Source organism: Anarhichas minor, unplaced genomic scaffold, assembly GCF_050575085.1.
Source record: "Anarhichas minor isolate MPS153535 unplaced genomic scaffold, ASM5057508v1 ptg000027l, whole genome shotgun sequence".
NCBI classification, from domain to species: Eukaryota; Metazoa; Chordata; class Actinopteri; order Perciformes; family Anarhichadidae; genus Anarhichas; species Anarhichas minor.
The window spans coordinates 21,204,345-21,226,630 of record NW_027466473.1 but is presented as its reverse complement, the minus strand read 5'-3'; the positions used below and the strand labels follow the sequence as shown (position 1 = coordinate 21,226,630).

Below are 22,286 nucleotides of genomic sequence, written 5' to 3'. Positions count from 1 at the left end.
GAGTTTACACTGTCCAAATATTTAGAAAAAGCTGTCGAGGCATCCCCATTGAACTTAGTTTTGTATAAAATAGAATAATATAACAAAACTTTGAGATATCCCTATTCTCACTAACAGTCCCCTCAATATTCAACTGCAGGATATAATTTTATTTGGCTTATGACCTTTCTTAAAGAAATGGGTAGACGTCTGCTCACCTTGCTCTAACCATTTCTGCCTTGATCTTACAAAGGCTGGTGTTTCATACATGTCATCTGAATCAACACATGCTCACTCTTCCACATAGGAATGTTTGGTTCTTAAATGACACATGTATAACAAGTAAATACACGATGTATACAACTAGTGTAAATTAACCATAAACATCAAATATCAGATGAAATAATCAACATTAAATACATCTGTATAACCTAGATAATTAACGAAGGCACAGGTAAATATGACTAAATCTATGGTTTAAATACACTTATGCTGCCATCTAGTGGTAGAAAGGGTGAACACTTACTTTGCGTGTCCTTACAGGCTACACTGCAAACAATGCACCGGTTAATCAAAAAGTTGATTCTTGATGTGTACATGGATACATTAATATTAAACTGCATGTAGTCAACTAACTACTGCTGCTAACCCACTCCCATCGGCCCAGGTTTATTTATTTATATTCATTCATTCATTCATTCATTTTCTTCTAATGTTACTCTGGTATGTACTTGCATTGCATCACAGAATAAGAATTTCTTGCATACGGTCATTCTATTGCCTTGACTTTTATTTTGAAATATTATTACTTCCGGGTTACCCGCAAAAAACAAATTCGGACCCCGATCATTTTCAACCGCCGACAATCGCCTTTTGTACGTCAGCTGTAGCCAATCGGTTGCCTAGCAACGGTTGCTGGGCTGCGGAACTTGTTTGGCTTCAGCTGTGTTCTAATTGGCTTTCCCTGTGATGTTATGGCTTTGTGACGTCATGGCTGTGTTGTTGCGATCCAGTGGGCTTTGATCCCTTGAAGGTGGGCAGTTGCTGAAGTCTGGGTAGGCAGCAAACGTTTCTACTTCTTGTCAGTTTTAACTTCAGCTCTGATAAAACAACAAGCACCATGTCTTCAACAATGGATTTCCGATTGACAATTCAGCCACTGATTGAGTCCTTCTTTATTAGGATGACATCAAAACAGTGGGCACTGTTGAAATCCAACATCCCGCATAACACCACCAACGTTCTGATGGCAGAACTGCTTTTGGACATTATAACAACCTTGTCCAAAGCCATCGTGAACCACAATGCGGCAAAGCCTGAAGAAAAAGGCGAGACCGCTCTGTGTGACACAGTCATCCAGGTTTTTAAAACAGTTCTGGGCATCACAGGCCAAGTCCATTGTGAAAGCTCAGAACACTTATTAGACCTGATCAATGAAGAGGTTGCACTCAGTATCAATTCCATCCTCTCCAACCCTATTAGGCCTTGTGTCCTACAGCACATCACTTCCCTCGGGAGACTCGACACAATGGTTTGTCACGCCTTAAAAATGACAAAAACATTCACAGCGGAGAAGAAAAGGATCTTCCCACCTCGACCGCAAAGGGAGAAAAGAGGTTTGGCCCAAGACCTAGTGATAATCGACCTGGACTTGCCACTTGAGGAGTCTTCAAAAGAATCTTTAGACAGTGATGATTCTTTTCAGGAAACAAATCAAAGGGAGGTGGATAAGATCATTGACCCTTTCTTGGAAGAATTGTCACACTCTGATTTTGAGAGGTTGCAATTTGACAGCTCTCTGGAAATAAATGTTGATGAAGACCTTTGTCACGAACTCCAGGAATCGGAGGAGACCGATGACGAACAGAAGAGCGAGTCGGCCAAGAAAAATACATGCAGCAAACTCAAGAGCTTTATTACAAAGCGCTTTGCCAAAATGTGGCTGAATCGCATAACGGAACAACTGAAGACCAAATTCCAGCTAGATTCCACGGTTAATCACGACTCTGTTTTGCTATTCGACATAGAGAAAATCATATCCACCTGTATGATATTGGATGATGAAGATCCACAGGCTGGACAGCAGGTTTCTGTGTTTCCAATGTCCAGGAGTCTTGCAAGGGATGAACGCCTGCTGATCACACAGCAGCTGAGTAAATTCCTCTTCAAGCACATGACGGCACCCGCGTACAACCCACGACTACCTAGAGGGAGTGAGTCTGAGTCTGACAAGAACTCTAAATGGACCGTGAACTTTCCTCTAAAATATATTGTCTTGTATGATGAGCTATGGGACAAAATTTGGAACTTCCTGGGACTGTTTGAGTGGTGGCAGGACACTCAGGCTGACATGCTCGCTGAAAGGATTAGGCGAGCTTTAAAAGGCGAGTCACTGACCCCATCACCAACACCTACACCTACACCAACACCATCACCAATAATACCAACAGTAACATATGCACCAACATGGTTCCCGGACGTCGACCACCAGAACAGAGCTCCTTCAGCGATTCCTGTGCAGGAAGATAAGAGGAAAATGTTCTTTAAGGTTTTCCTGGAGAAGCTGGTTTCACGGGCATTCACGAAACTTAAGTTGAGCTTTACCTTCGAGGAACACAAGGCCATCTGTCAGCCTCTGTTTGAAAGGATATGGCCCGAAGTCGAGGGTGTCGACTTTGAGGTCACTTCAGAAACTTTCGAGGGCCTCGAGAAGACCATTTTCAAGGACCTGTGCCAGAAGATGGGCGGTACACTTATGGTGATGGTCTTTTTGAAGTTAGGGGACCCAAGACTTGAAGACTACATCGTCTCGTCTGTCAAACTTCGCTTGATAGCACCAACAAAGAAGACCTCCCACTTCTCCAAGTTATTCTCGTCTGTGGGCCGAGCCAGCGGCAACTTCCGCAGGCGCGGAGCAAGGGTCGGTCCCTTGTAGGTGAAGGTAACGTTAGGATTTTCTCCGGGTGATCCGGTTTAGTCCGCATTCATTGAATGTGAAATTCTCTGAATTTCCACATTCAATGAATGGGTTACCTTCACCCACACGGTGTCGTGTGGGTGAAGGTAGCGTGAGGATTTTATCCGGGTGATCCGGTTTAGTCCACATTCTGAATGTAACGTTAGGATTTCTCCGGGTGATCCGGTTTAGTCCACATTCACCCACACGGTGTCGTGTGGGTGAAGGTAACGTGAGGATTTTATCCGGGTGATCCGGTTTAGTCCGCATTCATTGAATGTGAAATTCTCTGAAAAAGAAAAAAATGTAATGTGCTTTTCATCTTGAGGGACCAAAGAGATGTTTCTTTCTTCCTTCAAAATTAATCCAACAAAGAGCTTTACAATAAAATCAAAAAAAAATCTGAATATCTCACTTATCATTTTTTGTAAGAGCTGTAATCATTTAAGTCGGTCTAAAGTTCTGATGACTCTGATGAACTTCACATTTCTATTAAGTACAATAAAAAGGACAAAACAAGTTAAATAAAAACCAGTGTCTTCTTTTACAACAGTGTTTTTTATTAGTGTTAGTGAAGCAGATAAGCTCATATTTGGAATGTATTGTGCATTTAATGGCTAAACCATGAAACTTTCTTCAAGTGTTCCTATCAACCATTATGTCCATACTCCAAATATCTCCAGATCTTAGAGTATCACTGCTAACAAAGCTAATTCAGTGAAAAATACATTCTTGGAAAAATGATTTACAGGTGAAACCTGCAATCAAAATGATTGATGTGTTTTCAAAAGCTTCAGGTCTCTGTCTGAATTGAAAGAAATGTGAATTATTTGCCTTAAAAAGTAGTGATATATCTTATATTAATTATGTACCAAAGTTACCAAAGAACAAGACGGATGTCTTCATAATTTTAGGCTGACGGCATCTCTAGGTTTGTTTATGTTGCATCCTCTATTTCTATGATCCCACGCTCTGCTAGTCGCATGTCAATGTGTCGTTGGGCAAGACACTTAACCCCATCCCGTAGCTGTGCCTAAGGTGTTTAAATGTTAGTTAGTCCTGATGAGCAGGTGGCATGGTAGCCCCTTCCATCAGTGTGTGAATGGGTGAATGATGACACATACTGTGTCGCGTGGGTTTCCTCCGGGTTCTCCGGTTTCATCCCACAGTCTAAATACATGCAGATTAGGTTAATATACAGCTTTAAAGTGTACACATGGGACACTGCAAAGGATCACAAAAAATTGAAATACAAAAATGATTTAAATAAAAAACCTTGAGTTTTGTCAATACTGAAAGAAAATAATTAGTTCCTATCATTAATGATACGTCATTAAACGTAAATCTAAGTGTCATTTGGTGCTGTATTTGTTCTGGAAATTACATAGATTTTCTCAATGGTTGGCTGTTGCGTCTCTTCTCTTCTGGTCGTACAGAAACAATGGTTTGTTATGGGTTATCGGTCCGTGCACATAGTACAATTAATTTGCCATTGTTCACATTGTACAATGGACATTGTCAGTTCAGGGGTATTGCTTAATCTCATTAGTCTACTTTTGCAAATGCAAATGTATTCTGCTATGTGTGAGTTCGTTGTTCGATGGCCGATGCTCCCTAAACGCGGTCACAGCTTTGTCTGTGTTATTGTTGCATTGAATGAACACGTGCAATGCAATTCCACGCACCAAGATGACAGCTTGTTCCATCATTGTGGTGGAAAATGATTTTACCCGCTGTTGAGTCTTTTTAAGCTGAAATGAAGAATATTGTCAAACAGAACTTGTGTTTTAAAATAATTTATTCTCTGCTCAGAGAAGAGGCACAGTTATACAGAGTCACTCAGAGTCTGTAGAAGTGTGCACTACAGAAGTAAAATTCATACAGAGTTATATAGAGAGTGATCAAGGGTGGGGGTCCGTGCATTGGAACATCCTGTTTCAGGCCGTGCAGGCCATGGTAGTTAAAGTATAAGAGGTGCTTTATCTGCGTAACTACAGACACAGAGATATGTACGTTTTATCCTTAATGTATAGAACATGTGAATATACAATAGGTACTTGTTTTCCATCTAACAGAAGAAGAGGATATGTGTGCAGGCAGTCAGTTGCTGCATGGATCAAGTCTCATGATGCAAGCATATGATAGACAGTTCTACTTATAAGAATATAGGATACCCATAAGAATATCAAGTTTCCGTAAAGTAACAATAATGTCAGGAAGTAAAGTGACATTTTTTTATCAACCTGACAAAATTACGTTCTTGTGGGAAGAAAAGAAAAGGCAACACTGTAACTTCTTTACATTCTATTAGAATGTAACTTCTTTACATTCTAATAGAATGTAAAGAAGCTACAGTGTATAGAATGATTCTATTGAAGTTATTCCTTTTTAAAATGTTTTAAATGAGTCACTAATCACTTTAAAATAGTGATTATAGCTGATTTAACTTACAGACATGAGATTGATCTTTTGCTGTCATTGAAAATAAAATGATTAAATAACAATGTATGTATAGGCTACTTGTATTGTTGAAAATAATGTCAGCAGGTACTGTTGGCCCTCGGGCATTTTCACATTATCAAATCTGGCCCTCTTTGAAAAAAGTTTGGACACCCCTGCATTAAACAAACAGCAAGATACATTTGAGCACGTATGTTAACACAGATGGTGAAGATCTACTGAGTTCAGAGCAAAAGTACAAGCACTTAAGCATTTACACAATATACTAAGTAGAAATTATCCATTACATTATCCAATTTGAAAAATGAAAATTGAGTCAAGGAAGTCGAGAGTCGGAAACAGAGACAGCTCGCCTTCAAAGTAAAAGTTGCGCGTTTTCAAACGTCTTTGCTCCAGCCATCAATTTAAGGAGAGCTAAATTAAATAAATAGACAAATAGCCTAAATAATGAACATCATATATAACTGTGGTAAAGTCATATTTCTGCCACTTTTCCCACAACTGAACGTGAATAAACTGCCAATGGGCGCAAACACTGAATTATTTGTAAGTAATGATTCATTATATTATCTATTTATTTATTTAAATAAAGGCTTTTTAAACTATTTGGGGGAATTCTTCAGGCTATAGTGTTGATACTTGTGATGAGTCCGACTGTAGAAAAAGTTGATTTACATTGAACTTTATAGCTGGGTCTGTTGTCACCACAATGACGTCACTAAGCTATTCAATACATGTAAAATCCCTCAAGTGCATTTACTGTTTCCAATTTGAACTATTCTACATAAAATAAAATAAATGAATAATAATAATCGTGCAAAAGGATTTTGCACGATTATTATAATCCTCACAAGTCCACGAGAACACAAGTACAGACAAATATATTTATATTTATTTATTTATATATATATTGTCAATACAGACAAGAACGCATAATGAGAAAGGCCCTTAAGACCCATCATGTTTCCTGCAAGTCAGCGTCAAGTTTTTATTTTTTATTTTTTTAGAGCTGTTGGTGACGTCATCACTGTGCGTCCTCTGTCCTCAAACAACGCTCGCACTCATTCCGTGTAATTCAGTGATCCTGATCAGGGGGTTGCGGTTTATGTTGTTGCCGTTGAATCTCTATCTTTTTCAGTGAATATACTTTGTAGTTGATTGCCAGTTTATTATATTTCAAACATGGAGTCCGCAGAGTCTGGCGTTCTGTCGGCGGCGCAGAGGAGGGCAGAGATCCGGAGGAGGAAGCTGCTCATGAACTCAGAGGACAGGATGAACAGGATCGTGGGCTTCACCAAAAACGAGTCTGAAAGCAACGGTATGACGTCATGACCGATCCCGGTTTCACACCGCATCGATGTTCAAAAAGAGTATTTTTCTTCTGCTTGAGACACGTGGTCGTGACTGTCACACGCCTCGTCTTACTGCTGTTGTTATTTTGAGCTACTTGTCAGCACATTACCATCGTGCACATTTCAGTATTCATGTTCAGAATGAACACTGGTGTAACGTAACGCAACCAATGCTCCATATTCAGGTCTATACTTTACTTGATTTTATTCTATTTTTATGCAGCTTTACATTTATACTCACTCTACTACACATCAGAGTCAAATATTTGATGCTACTTTTCTTTTTTACTCCACTACGTTTGTCTGACAGCTGCAGTTACTTTTCAGTTTACAATTTTCACCTTCCTGTCCAGTGAAAAACACGCATCTCTACGTCTGGGTAGAATATGACCACATCTGGGTAGAATATGATCACATCTGGGTAGAATAGGATCAGATCTGGGTAGAATATGATCACATCTGGGTAGAATAGGATCACATCTGGGTAGAATAGGATCAGATCTGGGTAGAATATGATCACATCTGGGTAGAATAGGATCAGATCTGGGTAGAAGATCTGGTAAGAATAAGACCACATAACAAAACAAACAATTTGGATACACCATCAGCTGACTTTTATTTTTTTTTAAATAAAAGATCAATAAAAATAAGAAAGAACAAATGGCTATAGATAACATCTGTCCATTCAAGTTCTCAATGTAACCAATCAATATTTAACAATGAATGGACTTTCAGCTCTAGTTGAATCTGCTGTTGTCCTGCACCCTCAGCCGGGGCGCTCCTGCGTCCAGCAGAACCCCACTTCCACCTCGATCTCGACCGGACGGAGCCGTGGTCGTCGTCCTCATCCTCCCAGAGACCGTCTCCCTTCCCGCCAGAGGCCTCGGGCCTCGGCAGCCGCTCCCACGGTGCCACGCCAGAGAGGAGGGGCTCACCGCTGCTGGGCTGCAGCGAGCCACCGGGAGCCTCCCTGGAAGACGACACCGGGGGGATCCGACAGAGGCCGAGAGGGGAGCGGGCGCCGGACGACCTCGGCGGCTCCCCGCGCCTAGGCCTCCAGAAGTACCTGTCCCGTTTTGATGATGCCATGAAACTGCGGGGTCAGCTGGCCAACGAGAAGCCGGCCGAGGACGGAGCGTCCGAGGCCGAGGAGTTTGATCCCTTCAGAATCTTCCGGATCATCGGCAGCGTCCTCCTCGCGGTTTTCGTCCGGGGTTTTGTCTGCAGGTTTCTTGTGAGTCTCATATCAACCCATATTCATTAATAATGCATCTGACTACCAGAAACATGATTTTCTTCTGTGTAATTCTTTCATTCCAGTCAATATTTGCTCCGTTCCTGACCCTCGAACTGGCCTACATGGGGCTGTCCAAATACTTTCCAAAGGTGAGTTTGTATTAGATATTTTATGAGCCCTCTCCCAGTGTTAGACTCACATTTAACCTGTATGCAGAGAGATTCTTATATTTTATCCATGATTTACGATGATCAATGTGAAGTTGGAGGTGTTGCTGTGGAAAACATGTGACATGCATGATTTTGATAAAAGGTAAAAGTTACTGTGAGGCACTTTTAACTGGTTATGAAACAGTCTCAATTGAATAACCCACCGGGTCGGATTCAGCGCAAAATCAGCTGAAATCATGCAGGTTCACCAGAAACTCCTTCGGCTCAGACTCCAGCAGAGACCAGCCCACCGTGGACAGACCCAGTAAAAGGGATGGGGAACCAAAACCAGGACTGCGAGTAGCAGACTGTCAGACCTGTGCTGCAGTAAAATGAGAGGTTTTCTAAAGGGACTCTGGTGCTCGGAAACACTACCAGTTTCGTCCACAGGGACCAACAAAATCTACACAAAATTAAACTTTAAGTATGGTTTTGTCGTAATTACGGTTGGCTAATGTTGCACTTTTTATCTTGGCCAGTTCACAGTTTCTCACAAGACTTGGCATTAGTTTTGACAATGTTTGGGTCCCATCTACACATGACTTAATGTTGTCGCTCTGACTTGCCATGCGTCCTCGTGTCTTTGCATTGTGCTCCTCTTCCTCCAGGTAGAGAAGAAGGCTCAGACCACCGTGCTGACAGCGGCCCTGTTGCTGTCCGGCATCCCGGCCGAGGTCATCAACCGCTCCATGGACACCTACAGGAGGATGGGCGACGTCTTCGCCGACCTCTGCGTTTACTTCTTCACCTTCATCCTCTCGCACGAGATCCTGCTGCTCGTTGGCTCGGAGACCCCCTCCCCTGATGGACTGCCAGGATCTCAGTAAAACCCCCTCCCCCCTGTCTTGTCGTCCCCCTCCCTCTGTCTGCCAACGAGTCCTTGCTGCCTTACGATCAGGGTCGTGCGTCCAGGATTCCACTAATGCTAAGCTACATGTGACCAGAGATTCTAGAGAACAACAGCATGTGTTTGCTTGTGCGAAACAATGTATAGTGGCATTTATCGTATTTTTCGGGTGTAACAAATAGAAATAAATGTCATACTCACGGAGTGAACACAAGTACAGTTCATCATCGGTCTGGCAACCGCAGATTCAATTTAACTTACGAGCGATATTTCGGAAGCATTAAAAATATTCTGATATTGATGCATATGCTAATGTAGCCAATCAAACTGGTGTTCAATGCAATGAGCTGTCTTTCAGTAACATGCATTACATCAGAGAAACACACATGCGTAAAAACAGGGACTTTGAGGAGTCACTTAACACCAGGCTGAAAGTGTTCTTCCGTCCTCTCTCTCTCTCTCTCTGATTGGACGTTGTTGCCCCTGCAAACACGCCCAGCAGTGATGTCACGATGTACCGACACATCCTTGAGTACGCTTCTACATCACTGCAGCACGGTGAGAAGTTAAACCAAGAGAGGGTGGACGATATGCCGCATGCATACAGCACACACTGAGGAGTTTTATCGCTTCAGCCGACAACATTTACCAACAACACTGATTGGACATTCACATAAAAGGGGACGTTGTTCCTTTTTAAAATCTCAAGATGATGTAACTTTTGCTAACCTGCTACAAGCAGCCGTTACAGGAGCATGGTAACAGGCGAAGATGTATATTGCAACAGTAGCACAGGTTAGATCAATAAGTCAACCGGTTGACTAAAACATTAGCCACCATAAGACTCGCTGCAAAGTCTCTGGTTGTATTAAATTGCTGTTTTACTGTTTATGAAGTCAGCTTTTCATTTGTATGAAAAATGTTATTTATTCTTTAAAATGACAGTCTTGCTTTAAAAACCAGGTTACCTAAAAGCAGATATAGAATAACATCGATGTTGCGTTAGCTTAGCAGCTAACAGGACGCAGACTCAGCTGGCGTCTGACTTTGAGCTTCGGGGCGTAACGTTCACATAACTCTGATGATGATAACCTGATGGATAACGGCAACCTTTAAAGACGCAGTAAACTTCATACGGTATATGTAATGAAAAGTGTGACTTAGCGGGAGTGTTTTGGGGTTTTCACCGGGAAGTGCTGTCGCTGCAAATAAATGCGGGGCCGTGGTTAGTTTGTTAGTTTGTGTTGAGTAATTCTGGTAATGTGTCCTGCTTTGCTTGGTTCGAGCCTCGTTCATATACATATGTCATATATATACTCTCTTCTTCTGTGGTGTTCTCTCTCCATGCTTTTGATTTCATCCAAATTAATTTATTAATGTGAATTTCTTTTTTTTCATGTAGGTGAATTGATGTGATTTATCCTGAGACTTGTCTGACCTACTTGATTGTTTTTGATAATGTTCACAGTATCTTACTTCAGTAACAAATTCAGTGTTGACATGATGTAAACAGTCTCTGATTAAAAACATACAAATATACAAATAACCGGACAATTCATACCAAATAAATACTACTACTTGTGTGACATCCTCTGTTTTGACTCTCACTTTACTTAGAGACTTGAGATGATGAAGGATTTGATTTGCTTAGTTTTGTAGCTCTTTATTTGCTTAGTATTGTTGTTGAACATGTTGTAGCATTTTGTCTGATGAAATGCAGATCGGAAAAACATCAATTTTATTATTATATACAGGATGATTTTACGTATCGAGATATATTTCATAAATTAAGGATATTTTATGGAGTGTTTCACTGTAATCAGTATTCTTTCTTTTAATTGAGGGAAGAGATGATAAAGAAAAACACTATGCAAACAATAAACATTTTGAGTTTTTCCAAATACGAATTGAGGGTCTAAGGACTTTGTGTGTCATATGTAGCGTAAACCCCCTTAAGGCAAATTTGTGATATTGGCTCATGCATGAAATTGACTTGACTTAAAAGCAATAATAAAATAAGGTAAGAATAATTATTGAGTTTGTATATTAATGCATAACATAGAACACCATGGTAATAGACCAAGCTGTCTTCAAACTTCTTACTCCTCACTATTTTCTCGTCAATGTAGCAAAAGTATTAATAATAAAACTAATATAAACACCGTATATAAGTGTAAGAAAATATTGCAGTGACCTCCAAGATCCTATGAACGTTTCACTTTTCCAAACGTTTTTTTTTTTACCCGAAATTAAAATGTCTTCAGAGTTCAGATTTTTCATCATAATATTAAAGATTTAATTTACAGGTCTGTGGTTCTAACGTGTTTCTGTTCCTCCTCTAAGTGAACATATTTCGCGACACCTATATGTCACTCAGGCTTCCGTACGAGCTCTTGTAGTTCTGACCTCCCACCACTTGGTGGCGCGCTACGCTGTTCAACCCGCACGAGTTCGTGGACTTTTAGCTGTCGCAGTTTTCTAACGTGCGGGTTCACAGACACACAAACAACCCTCCATTCGCACTAGAGTCGTTGTTATCCGTGAACTATTTCTTTTTATTTATTTACAAGAAACAGCCTTGTTGAGTAACAATGGGACGTGAGTCGAGGTATGTCTGAATTATCGAGTTAATTTAAACTCCTGTGACTGCTAAACTTAAGCTAATCCTTGTAATGTTCAATTAGCATGCTAGCTAAAAACGTACAGACGTTAGCACGTAAATAAACCAACAGTTCATCGTCGTATATCGGCGGAATATATGAATTAAAACGTGTTTTTTACGAGTGTAGTTCACCATCAGCAGTTTATCGGTTGACGTGGTTTATTTTTGTGCTGTTTTGGGTTCCTCAGACACTACAGGAAGCGGTCCGCGTCTCGGGGTCGGTCAGGCAGCCGATCAAAGAGTCGATCACCGGACAAACGATCCAAGAAAGAAGACCGGACCAGGAGGGAGCGCTCGCGGAGCAGGGACCGCCGCAGGTCCCGGTCCAGAGACAGGAAACGAGTCAGGTGGGTTGTTTTTATGTTAACTCGAGATTGTTAAAGAGAGAGACTGCAGCTGTTTAGAGCGTGGAGCTCTGTGTACCTGTCATGTTTGTGTTCAGTCCAGTTTTAAATTGTAAAGGCAAACTCTGTTGTAATAAACAACTAGCAGGGTCTGAATTAGTTTGCATTCGCTCTAAAAGAAATGTAGGCTTTGAGTCATCGTTTGACCAAGTGTGAAAATATTCTTTGAAGTGACAAGTGACCAGAATTTTTCTCCCTCTTGTGTTTTCATGTCACGTGTTTTGCCTTTTGCTGTCCAGGCGCTCCAGGAGCAGAGAGAGGAGGAGGTCCAGAAGCCGAGACAGGAGGAGGTCTGGCAGCAGGAACCGAGCACGGAGGTCCAGGTCTGGGAGCCCCAGCAAGAGCAGGAGGCCGGATGAAAAGTGAGACTTACAATCAAACATCTCAAGACACAACTGACAACTCTGGTAACCAAAATCATGCTACTGTTTTATCTTTATTCTATTGCGTGTCATCTCCCCTACAGGTCCAGGAGCAAAGAGAAGGACAACGTTGATCCTTTATCCGAAAAGAAAAAGATTAAAGAGGAGAAAGAGGATGAGAAGGTTGAGGATGTAAGTACCACATATTCAGTTCTTGCTAACCTCTTAAAAAAAGGAGTAGATGGGAGCAATGTTTCCGATCTTTCTCTCTGTGCCCGTGCAGCAAGACTTTGACCAGAACAAGCTGGAGGAGGAGATGAGGAAGAGGAAGGAGCGCGTGGAGAAGTGGAGGGAAGAGCAGAGGAAGAAGGCCATCGAAAACATCGGAGAGATCAAGAGGGAGCTGGAGGAGATGAAGCAGGGCAAGAAGTGGAGCCTGGAGGATGACGAAGGTGAGAAAGCACCGGCAAATTCTCTTTACTCGCAAAAATGTACCAAAACTACTATTACTTTATTATTTTAACTGTCTTAACATTGATTATTATTTCCAATCACAATTTGATGGGATGTCTTATTGTCGTTTACTTGGTTAGCATCAAGTTTTAGCATTGTTTGCATTGTGAAAATGTAAATATAGTTTGATCGGCTAACCGATCACTTGACCAGTAACATACCTTATAATTGACTCCTCATTTCAGACGACGACGAGGACACTTCCGCTCCGATGGAGGGAGACGATGACGAAGACGGAGAAGGGAAGCCGGAGAGTGAAGAGAAGGAGATAAAGGAGGAGAAGAAAGAAGAGGAGGAGGAGGAGGAAGAGGAGGAGAAGGAGAAGGAGAAGGAGAAGGAGGAGGAGAGCGAGATCCCAATAGAGCAAGTGCCAGAGGAGGACGACGTGGACCCTCTGGACGCCTACATGGAGGAGGTGAAACAGGAGGTGAAGAAGTTCAACATGGGAGCCATGAAAGGAAATGATAAGGTGAGTTTGAGGGGGAAAACGACCACCTTCCATCTGTTCTTATCAGTTTATCTTCTAGTGTTGGACTTGATGTTGTGGATGTTTTTCTTCCTCTGATGACCTGCATGTTTGTTTTTCTCTCTTTAACAGAAAGGAGCAATGATGGTTACCAAAGTGATGACAGTTGTTAAAACCAAGAAAGGACCCAACACTCACAAGAAGAAGGGCGAGCTGATGGAGAACGACCAGGACGCGATGGAAGTGAGTTGTCTTTACCCCAAGCAATACCGCTCTTCTCTCAGTTACCCGTTATACAATATTTCAAATTTCCCGGTGAATTAAACCTGATTTAGACTCATCGGGCCAAAATGACAATATCGTCAAGTTCCTCTCGATGGAACACGCTGCTAACGATCCCAAATGTAACCGACGTGTTTTGACAGTACTCGTCGGAGGAGGAGGAGGTGGATCTGCAGACGGCTCTGACGGGCTTTCAGACCAAACAAAGGAAGGTCCTGGAGCCCGTTGACCACGGCAAGATCCAGTACGAGTCGTACCGCAGAAACTTCTACGTGGAGGTCCCTGAGCTCGCCAGGATGACTCCAGAAGGTCAGTCAACCGAACGTGGGAGATTTAGGTTTCAGTCACGATTAGCTCTTATCCCACAACACTCACACACACTAATGATTTGAATAGAAAGGCTGCATCTGTGTTGTACTATTGTGATTTTCGCTGTACACATCCAAATATTTATGAGGCTGATATTCTTTTTATTGTTTGGGCTGAGTATGAAACCTCAATACCTTTCTAAAAGCGAGGGACACAAAACGTCTTTTGGTTTAATTAAAGGCATTCATTTTTAAAGATCCTATTAGAGTATTGTTATCAAATGAGAAACATTTTCCAAGAGGTTTGGTGTGTTTTTGTGTTTGTAATCCTAATATTTGAACACCAAAATTAAAAAAATTAATACCTACTCACTAAATCACATCTTCATATAATATCCGTTATTAGTGTCAATCACTCAATATAAGGTCTTCTCCCTAATGTGCAACACAAACTGAAACCAAACGGTAGGAAAGACAACAAATTAAAACAAAAAAGTAGCAAAGTAAAGGCGGGCTACCAGCCGCCGTCGCCAATTTAACTTAATTCAATAATTTAGTTTTTACAGCAGATTTATATTCCCCAGAGAAACTTCCATTACTGCCATTCAGAATGTGTGTGTTTGTAAACCTTCACTACCCATCTAACGTCTTTCTGCTCGGACGGTTCTGAATCAACACAGATGTGAACGCGTACAGGCTGGAACTGGAAGGCATTACTGTCAAAGGGAAGGGCTGTCCCAAACCCATCAAGACCTGGGTGCAGTGTGGCGTGTCTATGAAGATCCTCGCCGCTATGAAGAGGTGAGTCTGACCAACGTTGACCGCAGATGTGATGGACTCGGCAACTTTTTGAGGGCAACAAAGATAACCTTTTAAAAAAGACATGACGCTTGATTCTTTTCTGACCAAACACTTCGTATTCGTGTTCATTTCTTCCTCACAAATGTACTCAGGCACGGCTACGATAAGCCCACCCCGATCCAGGCCCAGGCCATCCCCGCCGTCATGACGGGCCGAGACCTCATCGGCATCGCTAAGACCGGCAGCGGGAAAACCATCGCCTTCCTGCTGCCCATGTTCCGACACATCATGGACCAGAGGCCCCTGGAGGAGTCCGAGGGACCGATCTGTAAGGAATAGATAACTTTATACTTCCTCTAGCCAGCAGTAATATTAACAGACATATTTCCTGTTTTAATTGAGTACATTCAAATAGAAAAATATGAATAAACGAATAAAAAGTGTCAGGTGAAGTTGTGACTTCCTACTCTTGTTCTTTTCAAAGACTTGGTTCAAATGTAGGTCAGAGGAAGACTAAAATAGAATCTACTTCCACTGATAATAACCCACTGGCAGTTATTCTTCAACAGCAGTTCTAATCTTCTTTATTAGCCACCGTCATTAAAGTCAGTGTTATGCTGATGGACTCAAATCTTATTTAGATCATATTGTGGAAACTTAAGTGCTCAAAATGGTAAAAGATGGAAGCCTATTTTCTCTCTTCTCATCCTGATTTTTCTCCCACAGCTGTAATCATGACTCCGACCAGAGAGTTGGCTCTGCAGATCACCAAGGAGTGTAAGAAGTTCTCTAAACAGCTGGGACTCAGGGTGGTGTGTGTTTACGGAGGCACGGGCATCAGCGAACAGGTGAACACACACTAATGTCTTTTTTATTTCCCCAAAGGCTTCAATTTACTTGATTTTTCAATCAAAGTCCATTTAACACAGCAGCAAAGTGCACAATAATACCTAACGGTGCAGGACAGTCCTCGATCAAAGATCTAACCAGAAGGACTTAGCAGAACATTATGTTTTCACACAATTGGACATCATGTCCCGTTTGTTCTCCTCCTGCTCACTTATAGGTTCATTATCTGTGCTAAAGAGACACTCCACTCTTAGCCGAAATATTAAACTCGGAGAAGTCGGTCTTATTTTTTTTGTTCCTCTCTCTCCTTTACTGAAGATAGTTTTAAAAATCTCTTCAATAATTTCTTTGGCTGTGACCTGAGAGCGGCAAATATCTGTAAGCGAACAATCTTTCTTGCAGAGAGTTAAATGAATAGATCGAGACCCCTCTCATGCCTGGTAAAGTAAAAATGAAGCTAACCTAATTTAGTTAGGTTACTAATCCATTCATCAAGAAAAGCCCCTACTGATTCATATGATGAAAAGGATAATTGGTTGCAGCCCTAGTTTGGGAAAAGGGAATTAAATTTTGAGCTACAAAGCATCGGTGATATTGATGACAAGAGGTGCCTGCGTAAAACCTGAGCCGCCAGATGGTTTGTTACACGGAACCATCTGAGAAGCCGTCATTGGGGCGGGCACTTTAAAATAATACATGGCAGGTGATTGGATGAACCATCTGTCAAACACTTACAGAGTCAGGAGGAGAAAAAAACGCATCTTTTCCATCGAGAAAAGCCTTTATGTAGCATATGAGGCTACAAACTGTGCAATCCTGTGTTGCACGATGACGATAAACAAACCTTGTAGCTTTAAGTTGATGTTGTTGGCTTACAGATCGCTGAGCTGAAGAGGGGAGCTGAGATCATCGTGTGCACACCGGGAAGAATGATTGACATGTTGGGGGCCAACAGCGGTGAGTTAATCCACTTTGACCCTCTCACTTCTTCGTTCTTGTAGGGTTTCTATGCGTTGTGGGGCTTTTTTTGTTAGTTACCTTGCATGGAATGAATGTTACAATATGACAAAGTACATAATGAACCCAGTCAGTACCACTTACTAAACTGTTGACATTATTTGACCGCCCTTGGGATCAGTCATTTCTCTGCAAGGCTGTGGTGCGTTTCCTGAAGATCGGGGCGAGTACAGGTAGGTGGACCTGGTGCTGCCTCCGTGCTTCTTCAGACTCCAAGCCTGAGACGATCAAAACGTTTGATAGGCGCACTGAAAAGTGGGTGTATCAGGATGTGTAATTATGTTATATTAAGTAAGAGTAGCCCGAATGCTCAACCGGGGTTCTACAGTATTATTATAGCGCTCTCATGAAGACATTTAAAATGCACACATGTGCATCTTGATATTCAAAGCACGCATTCCTAATATCTCACCTGTCTCCCTTTTATTGTTTTTTTAATTTGGAGCTCATGTGGCTTCTGGGAATAAATATGACTGTAGAGCCCTGTACTGTACTGAGCATTTGCATACAAATGTGAAGAAATACTGGAAATGTGTTGAGAAAGAAGCAGTAGTTGTTTATATTTGCTGACACTTTCATTGTGTAAATCTGTTATTATAATGTATGGGTTTTTATTGTTTCCACACATGCGAGGTAATCTGTAATATGTTTCCCTTGTAGGTGGGAAGGCGCTTGGTCAGATAATGCTTGATGGGGCGCCATCTCTTGTATTGTATCTTGAGGATGTTTTCTGACTTTTACAGGTCCCTCATTCCCCTGAGATGGTACGAAAGACCAGAGACAACCAAAAAAACACTATAAAATATAGTTAAATTAAAACCCTGGCCACTTGAAACTAGTCCACAAAAGAATGTTATGAAGTAACGATGCCTTGTTTTGTTGTCGAGTAATGTCAAGTAGTCTAATGCCCCGAAAAAGGTTCTCTGTGTTTTGATTCATGTTTGTTTGAAGAAGGCAGAGTGCGTATGAGGACTGGCTCTTCTTGAAGTTAACAGTCTCCCCTCATGCTCCTTCTCCTTTGGTGTGTAGGTCGAGTCACCAACCTGCGCAGAGCTACATATCTGGTGTTGGACGAAGCAGACAGGATGTTCGACATGGGCTTCGAGCCACAGGTGGGTGTCGCCCGGATTTATACGTTACAACCAGGGCTTGTCCTCAACCAAATAAATCTTGAGTCGACTAACATAAGATGGAAGAATGAGTAGACAGAATTCCTTAACCTCCGGTTGTGGTCTGGTTCTTCCACCAGGTGATGCGCATCGTGGACAACGTGCGTCCAGACCGTCAGACGGTCATGTTCTCGGCCACCTTCCCCAGAGCCATGGAGGCGCTGGCTCGTAGGATCCTGGGCAAGCCCATCGAGGTCCAGGTGGGAGGCCGCAGTGTCGTCTGCTCCGATGTGGAACAACACGTGGTAAATCATCCACGTTTCATCTCCGTCTCACTGAAAAATGATTCATGTGCTTTTGCCCGGTATCTACACAGACTCATCTCTCACCGTCTCCTTTCTCCCTTTTTACTTTTTGCCCTTTGTTTCTGCAGCTGGTGATTGAAGAGGACAAAAAGTTCCTGAAGCTGCTGGAGATCCTGGGTCACTACCAGGAGAAGGGCTCGGTCATCATCTTTGTGGACAAACAGGAGCACGCAGACATACTGCTGAAGGACCTGATGAAGGCCTCGTACCCCTGCATGTCACTGCACGGAGGTATGGAACCACATTTAAGATGCACCGATTACAACTCGGTGGTAGATGGATTTTGCTACAATTCGAATGTCCTTAAGTAATCCAGAATTCCAGGTTTGTTATGATAAACTCCACAGAAATGACAACATTAACATTTCAACGTGAGGAGTTAAGAAAAAGCTTGTAAAGACAGCTAGATTATCTGCTGGAGCAGCAGCTGAATCCGAAACAATTGATTCCTGAGCTCGATAAGATTATCTTAAAGAAGTATACAAAACAAAAATAAGAAATACATCAGGTATTTTGGGGGTATTGTTTTATGTCGTTTAATCACATTCACCAAATCACATCACGCTCTAAAAAGAATATAAGATGAACTGCAATCAAATATGACATTTTGCAACTTAATATTGTGATATTAAAAAGTATGTACACTATATAGAGGTAATATATATTCCACTTTCAGGTCAGTTTGTCTCACACAGCTTCCTGATTCCTGCCGTACCGTAACTCGTGTCTAGTATTTGTTCTTTTAATATTCCTTTTACTGCCGTCCTCCTAGGAATCGACCAGTACGACAGAGACAGCGTCATAAACGACTTTAAGAATGGAGCATGTCGTCTGATGGTGGCCACCTCCGTGGCAGCCAGAGGGCTGGACGTCAAGCAGCTGATCCTGGTGGTCAACTACAACTGTCCCAACCACTACGAGGACTACGTCCACAGGGCCGGACGCACAGGCCGAGCAGGCAACAAGGTCACTTACTTAAAACTGAATTTGCGTTGTGTCGAGTGTGTTTTCTTGGTGCTTGTTTTCTCAGTCAAAGGTTTTAAAATGTCTTGTTTCTTCTTCTAGGGCTTCGCCTACACCTTCATCACGGACGATCAGGTTCGCTATGCTGGAGATATCATCAAAGCTTTGGAGCTGTCCGGCTCTCCTGTCCCGCCTGAACTGGAGCAGCTTTGGGCCTCCTTCAAAGACCAACAGAAAGCGGTGAGATGAGGGGAAAACCGGGGAGAGTGTGTCGTGTCACAATTAGCAAGTAAACCCAATTAGGTACTCTAGAAAGTTAGTGTACCGCTTTAAAAAAATGTGCGAATTAAATGTATTTTTTATTTATTTTTTTCTCCCTACAGGAGGGTAAGACCATTAAGAGCAGCAGCGGATTCTCAGGGAAAGGCTTCAAGTTTGACGAGACCGAACATCATTTGGCCAATGAGAGAAAGAAGTTGCAGAAAGCTGCTCTTGGACTGCAGGACTCTGACGACGAGGACGGAGCCCTGGATGTGAGTAACATTTGATATCAAATATGTTGACGTCACTTCTTACGTGCTCTTACCGTAATGCCTTGTACATACACGTAGCCCAAAACAACGTGGGGGCTAGTTTTGAAAGTCTTTTTCAAAAGTGGAAGCTGGCATCTCCCACACACAAGCACCTCATACATCACACGCACTCGCCCACTTCTTTTTGTGTCTGTGAGAGAGCAAGGAAGTAAAATGCCAAAGCGAGTCTCATGCCGTACTTTTCCGTTACCTTCCTCAGATCGAGGAGCAAATCGAGAGCATGTTCAACTCCAAGAAGAGGGTGAAGGATCTGTCCGCTCCCGGATCGTCCTCCGGTCCTGCAGGAGCATCCGCCTCCTCATCAGCGGTCCCCGGAGGGATGCCAGGCGTCGGACCCCCATCTGCTGGAAACATCCAGAAACTGGAGATGGCCAAGAGGCTGGCGCTCAAGATCAACGCTCAGAAGAACCTGGGTGCCGAGGCTCAGGTACGTTAAACAGAGAGGAAAATGTTACGTCTGTAAATTATCCCTTATTGTAATTAATTAATCGAATAATACCATAAGTTCTTAGTTATTCCTCTTACTTTCTTAATTTTCTACCATTCATTTTGTATTCTTTATGGCAGGACGTGATGCAGCAGGCCACCAACGCCATCCTCCGGGGCGGCACCATCATGACGCCCTCGGTGTCGGCGAAGACCATCGCGGAGCAGCTGGCGGAGAAGATCAACGCCAAGCTGAACTACACCCCCGTGGAGAAGCTGGAGGAGGAGCGGCAGGCGGCTGAACAGGCCGAGACCGTCAAGAGATACGAGGAGGAGCTGGAGATCAACGACTTCCCTCAGGTCAGTGACGCAACGATATGCAGCAGATTCTTGTTTTAATTTAACTATAATATCTTTAATATAACTAATCTGAATCCACATTTGATTAACAAAAGTGGCAACACAAGCAACGAACCTCACAGCCATCATCAGACGGGTGTAAATAATGAAAGAATCTAGCAGGAAGTCTTACAAAGTGTTTCATCATTTGGTTCCTCCCCAGACGGCCAGGTGGAAGGTGACGTCTAAAGAAGCTCTGCAGAGGATCGGTGAATACTCTGAAGCCGCCATCACCATCAGAGGAACCTATTTCCCTCCCGGCAAAGAGCCCAAGGAGGGAGAACGCAAGATCTACCTGGCTATTGAAAGTAGGTGTCGCGAAATTATTATTGTGTTAACTTTAAGAGATTTTACTCATTCAAAATGCGACTCCCACTCTTTCTTTTATCATCTTTTTAAACTACCTCTGGGCTCTGAATTCACTCCTATTTTCGTGTGTTTGCTAGAACTTTAAATACTGTTTTATAAATGTTGTGCTTGTTTTTTTAGGTGCAAATGAACTGGCTGTGCAGAAAGCCAAAACGGAGATTACGCGGTTAATCAAGGAAGAGCTCATCAGATTAGTAAGTACCTTCTTCCTCTTGAAATCAATAACCAGTACTGGATCTCATGCGGATATCTATTTTAGAGCAGGATACATAAGACATCGCAGGTTGTTATTCAGCAAATGTCTATAAAAGATGTCGCTTATTGTCTCTCTTTGTTTTTTTCCAGCAAAATTCGTACCAGCCGACGAGCAAAGGCCGTTACAAAGTCTTGTAGAGGCGGAACAAAGACTCGCTGGAGGAGTTTTCCTCTCTCAACGGTCCCCTGTCATCTCTACAGTTTCATCAAAGTGGTTGAGGAATATTTTAGTCTATATTTTTAATAATGTTCCATTCAATTACCTCAGTTTAGCGTCTGGTTTTGTTTATATTCGTCATCCTTTCCCCCCTTAGTTTCCTCTGTGCTTCACTTGAGTTACCTTCATTTTTATACCTACAGACTATAAATACCAAAATGTCTGCAGTTTTGACCTCCGATGTCAATGAACCATCACTATCTGCAATATGTCTTTTAAATGTAAGACACAATTTCTTTTCATTGGGTTTTTTTGGTCAGATTTCACCCTGTTGTATGTACAAGCAACATCCCAGCCATAGTCTTTATGAGGAAATAGTCAGATGAAAGATGTTTTTACTTTTCCGCACAATAAAATAATGAATGAATAAGTTTGTCCTGCTGTTTTATTCAACAAATCTGGTGGATACTGTTTACTCATGTTAGAATGCCATCTAATTCAATTATATATATATATATATATATATATATATATATATATATATATATATATATACATACATATACACACACACACACACACACACACAAATAAGTGTAAATATAGTTAAATAAATACACAGGTTTTTTTTTGTGTTAAAAACATGTTTTTCAGGTCAATTTTGTTTCCTAATTTTACATTAATTTCCCATCTCTTTATTACCTCCATTTGTATTCAAATGTTTGAGGCGTGGTTGTCTGACGGATTCAGACCAAAGCAACGGCACAAGAATTAACTAGCTAGCTAGCGCCCCCCTGTGGCCTCTCCGCTAACTGAAGGTCCGCTCTGCTGCCAGCGAACTTGTCTACTAGAGGTGGGATGTGACCCTTCAGTTAGCGGCTTGTAGTGACTCAAATTCAAGTTCAAAGCTAACTTTGTTTTGCTGCAGTCACACATGTTGGACGCG

At 42.1% G+C, this 22,286-nt stretch overlaps 2 protein-coding genes across 2 annotated transcripts; both read left to right on the top strand.

Annotated features, from left to right (window-relative positions):
* The first annotated feature begins 6,422 nt into the window (after positions 1–6,422).
* Positions 6,423–10,628, top strand: camlg (calcium modulating ligand). The gene is made up of 4 exons (XM_076102709.1): positions 6,423–6,713; positions 7,518–7,981; positions 8,068–8,133; positions 8,802–10,628. Exons 1-4 carry the CDS (start codon positions 6,578–6,580, stop codon positions 9,018–9,020), a joined length of 885 nt encoding a protein of 294 aa, XP_075958824.1. The 5' UTR covers positions 6,423–6,577; the 3' UTR covers positions 9,021–10,628.
* An 860-nt stretch (positions 10,629–11,488) lies between these two features.
* ddx46 (DEAD (Asp-Glu-Ala-Asp) box polypeptide 46) lies at positions 11,489–21,770 on the top strand. The gene is made up of 23 exons (XM_076102708.1): positions 11,489–11,648; positions 11,891–12,049; positions 12,346–12,468; positions 12,573–12,660; positions 12,752–12,920; positions 13,167–13,450; positions 13,580–13,690; positions 13,873–14,038; positions 14,718–14,838; positions 14,991–15,166; positions 15,565–15,686; positions 16,566–16,644; positions 17,734–17,816; positions 17,954–18,118; positions 18,247–18,409; positions 18,951–19,144; positions 19,244–19,381; positions 19,525–19,674; positions 19,934–20,161; positions 20,302–20,520; positions 20,723–20,867; positions 21,049–21,122; positions 21,274–21,770. The coding sequence occupies exons 1-23, from the start codon at positions 11,632–11,634 to the stop codon at positions 21,319–21,321; spliced, it is 3,222 nt and encodes a 1,073-aa protein (XP_075958823.1). The 5' UTR covers positions 11,489–11,631; the 3' UTR covers positions 21,322–21,770.
* The last annotated feature ends 516 nt before the right edge of the window (positions 21,771–22,286 follow it).

Coding starts and splice junctions, on each gene's coding strand:
- camlg (XM_076102709.1), top strand. CDS start 6,578: ATGGAGTCCGCAGAGTCTGGCGTTCTGTCGGCGGCGCAGAGGAGGGCA. Junction 6,714..7,517: donor AAACGAGTCTGAAAGCAACG/GTATGACGTCAT, acceptor CTGCACCCTCAG/CCGGGGCGCTCCTGCGTCCA. Junction 8,134..8,801: donor TGTCCAAATACTTTCCAAAG/GTGAGTTTGTAT, acceptor CTCTTCCTCCAG/GTAGAGAAGAAGGCTCAGAC.
- ddx46 (XM_076102708.1), top strand. Junction 13,451..13,579: donor CCATGAAAGGAAATGATAAG/GTGAGTTTGAGG, acceptor TCTCTTTAACAG/AAAGGAGCAATGATGGTTAC. Junction 20,162..20,301: donor ACCTGGGTGCCGAGGCTCAG/GTACGTTAAACA, acceptor TCTTTATGGCAG/GACGTGATGCAGCAGGCCAC.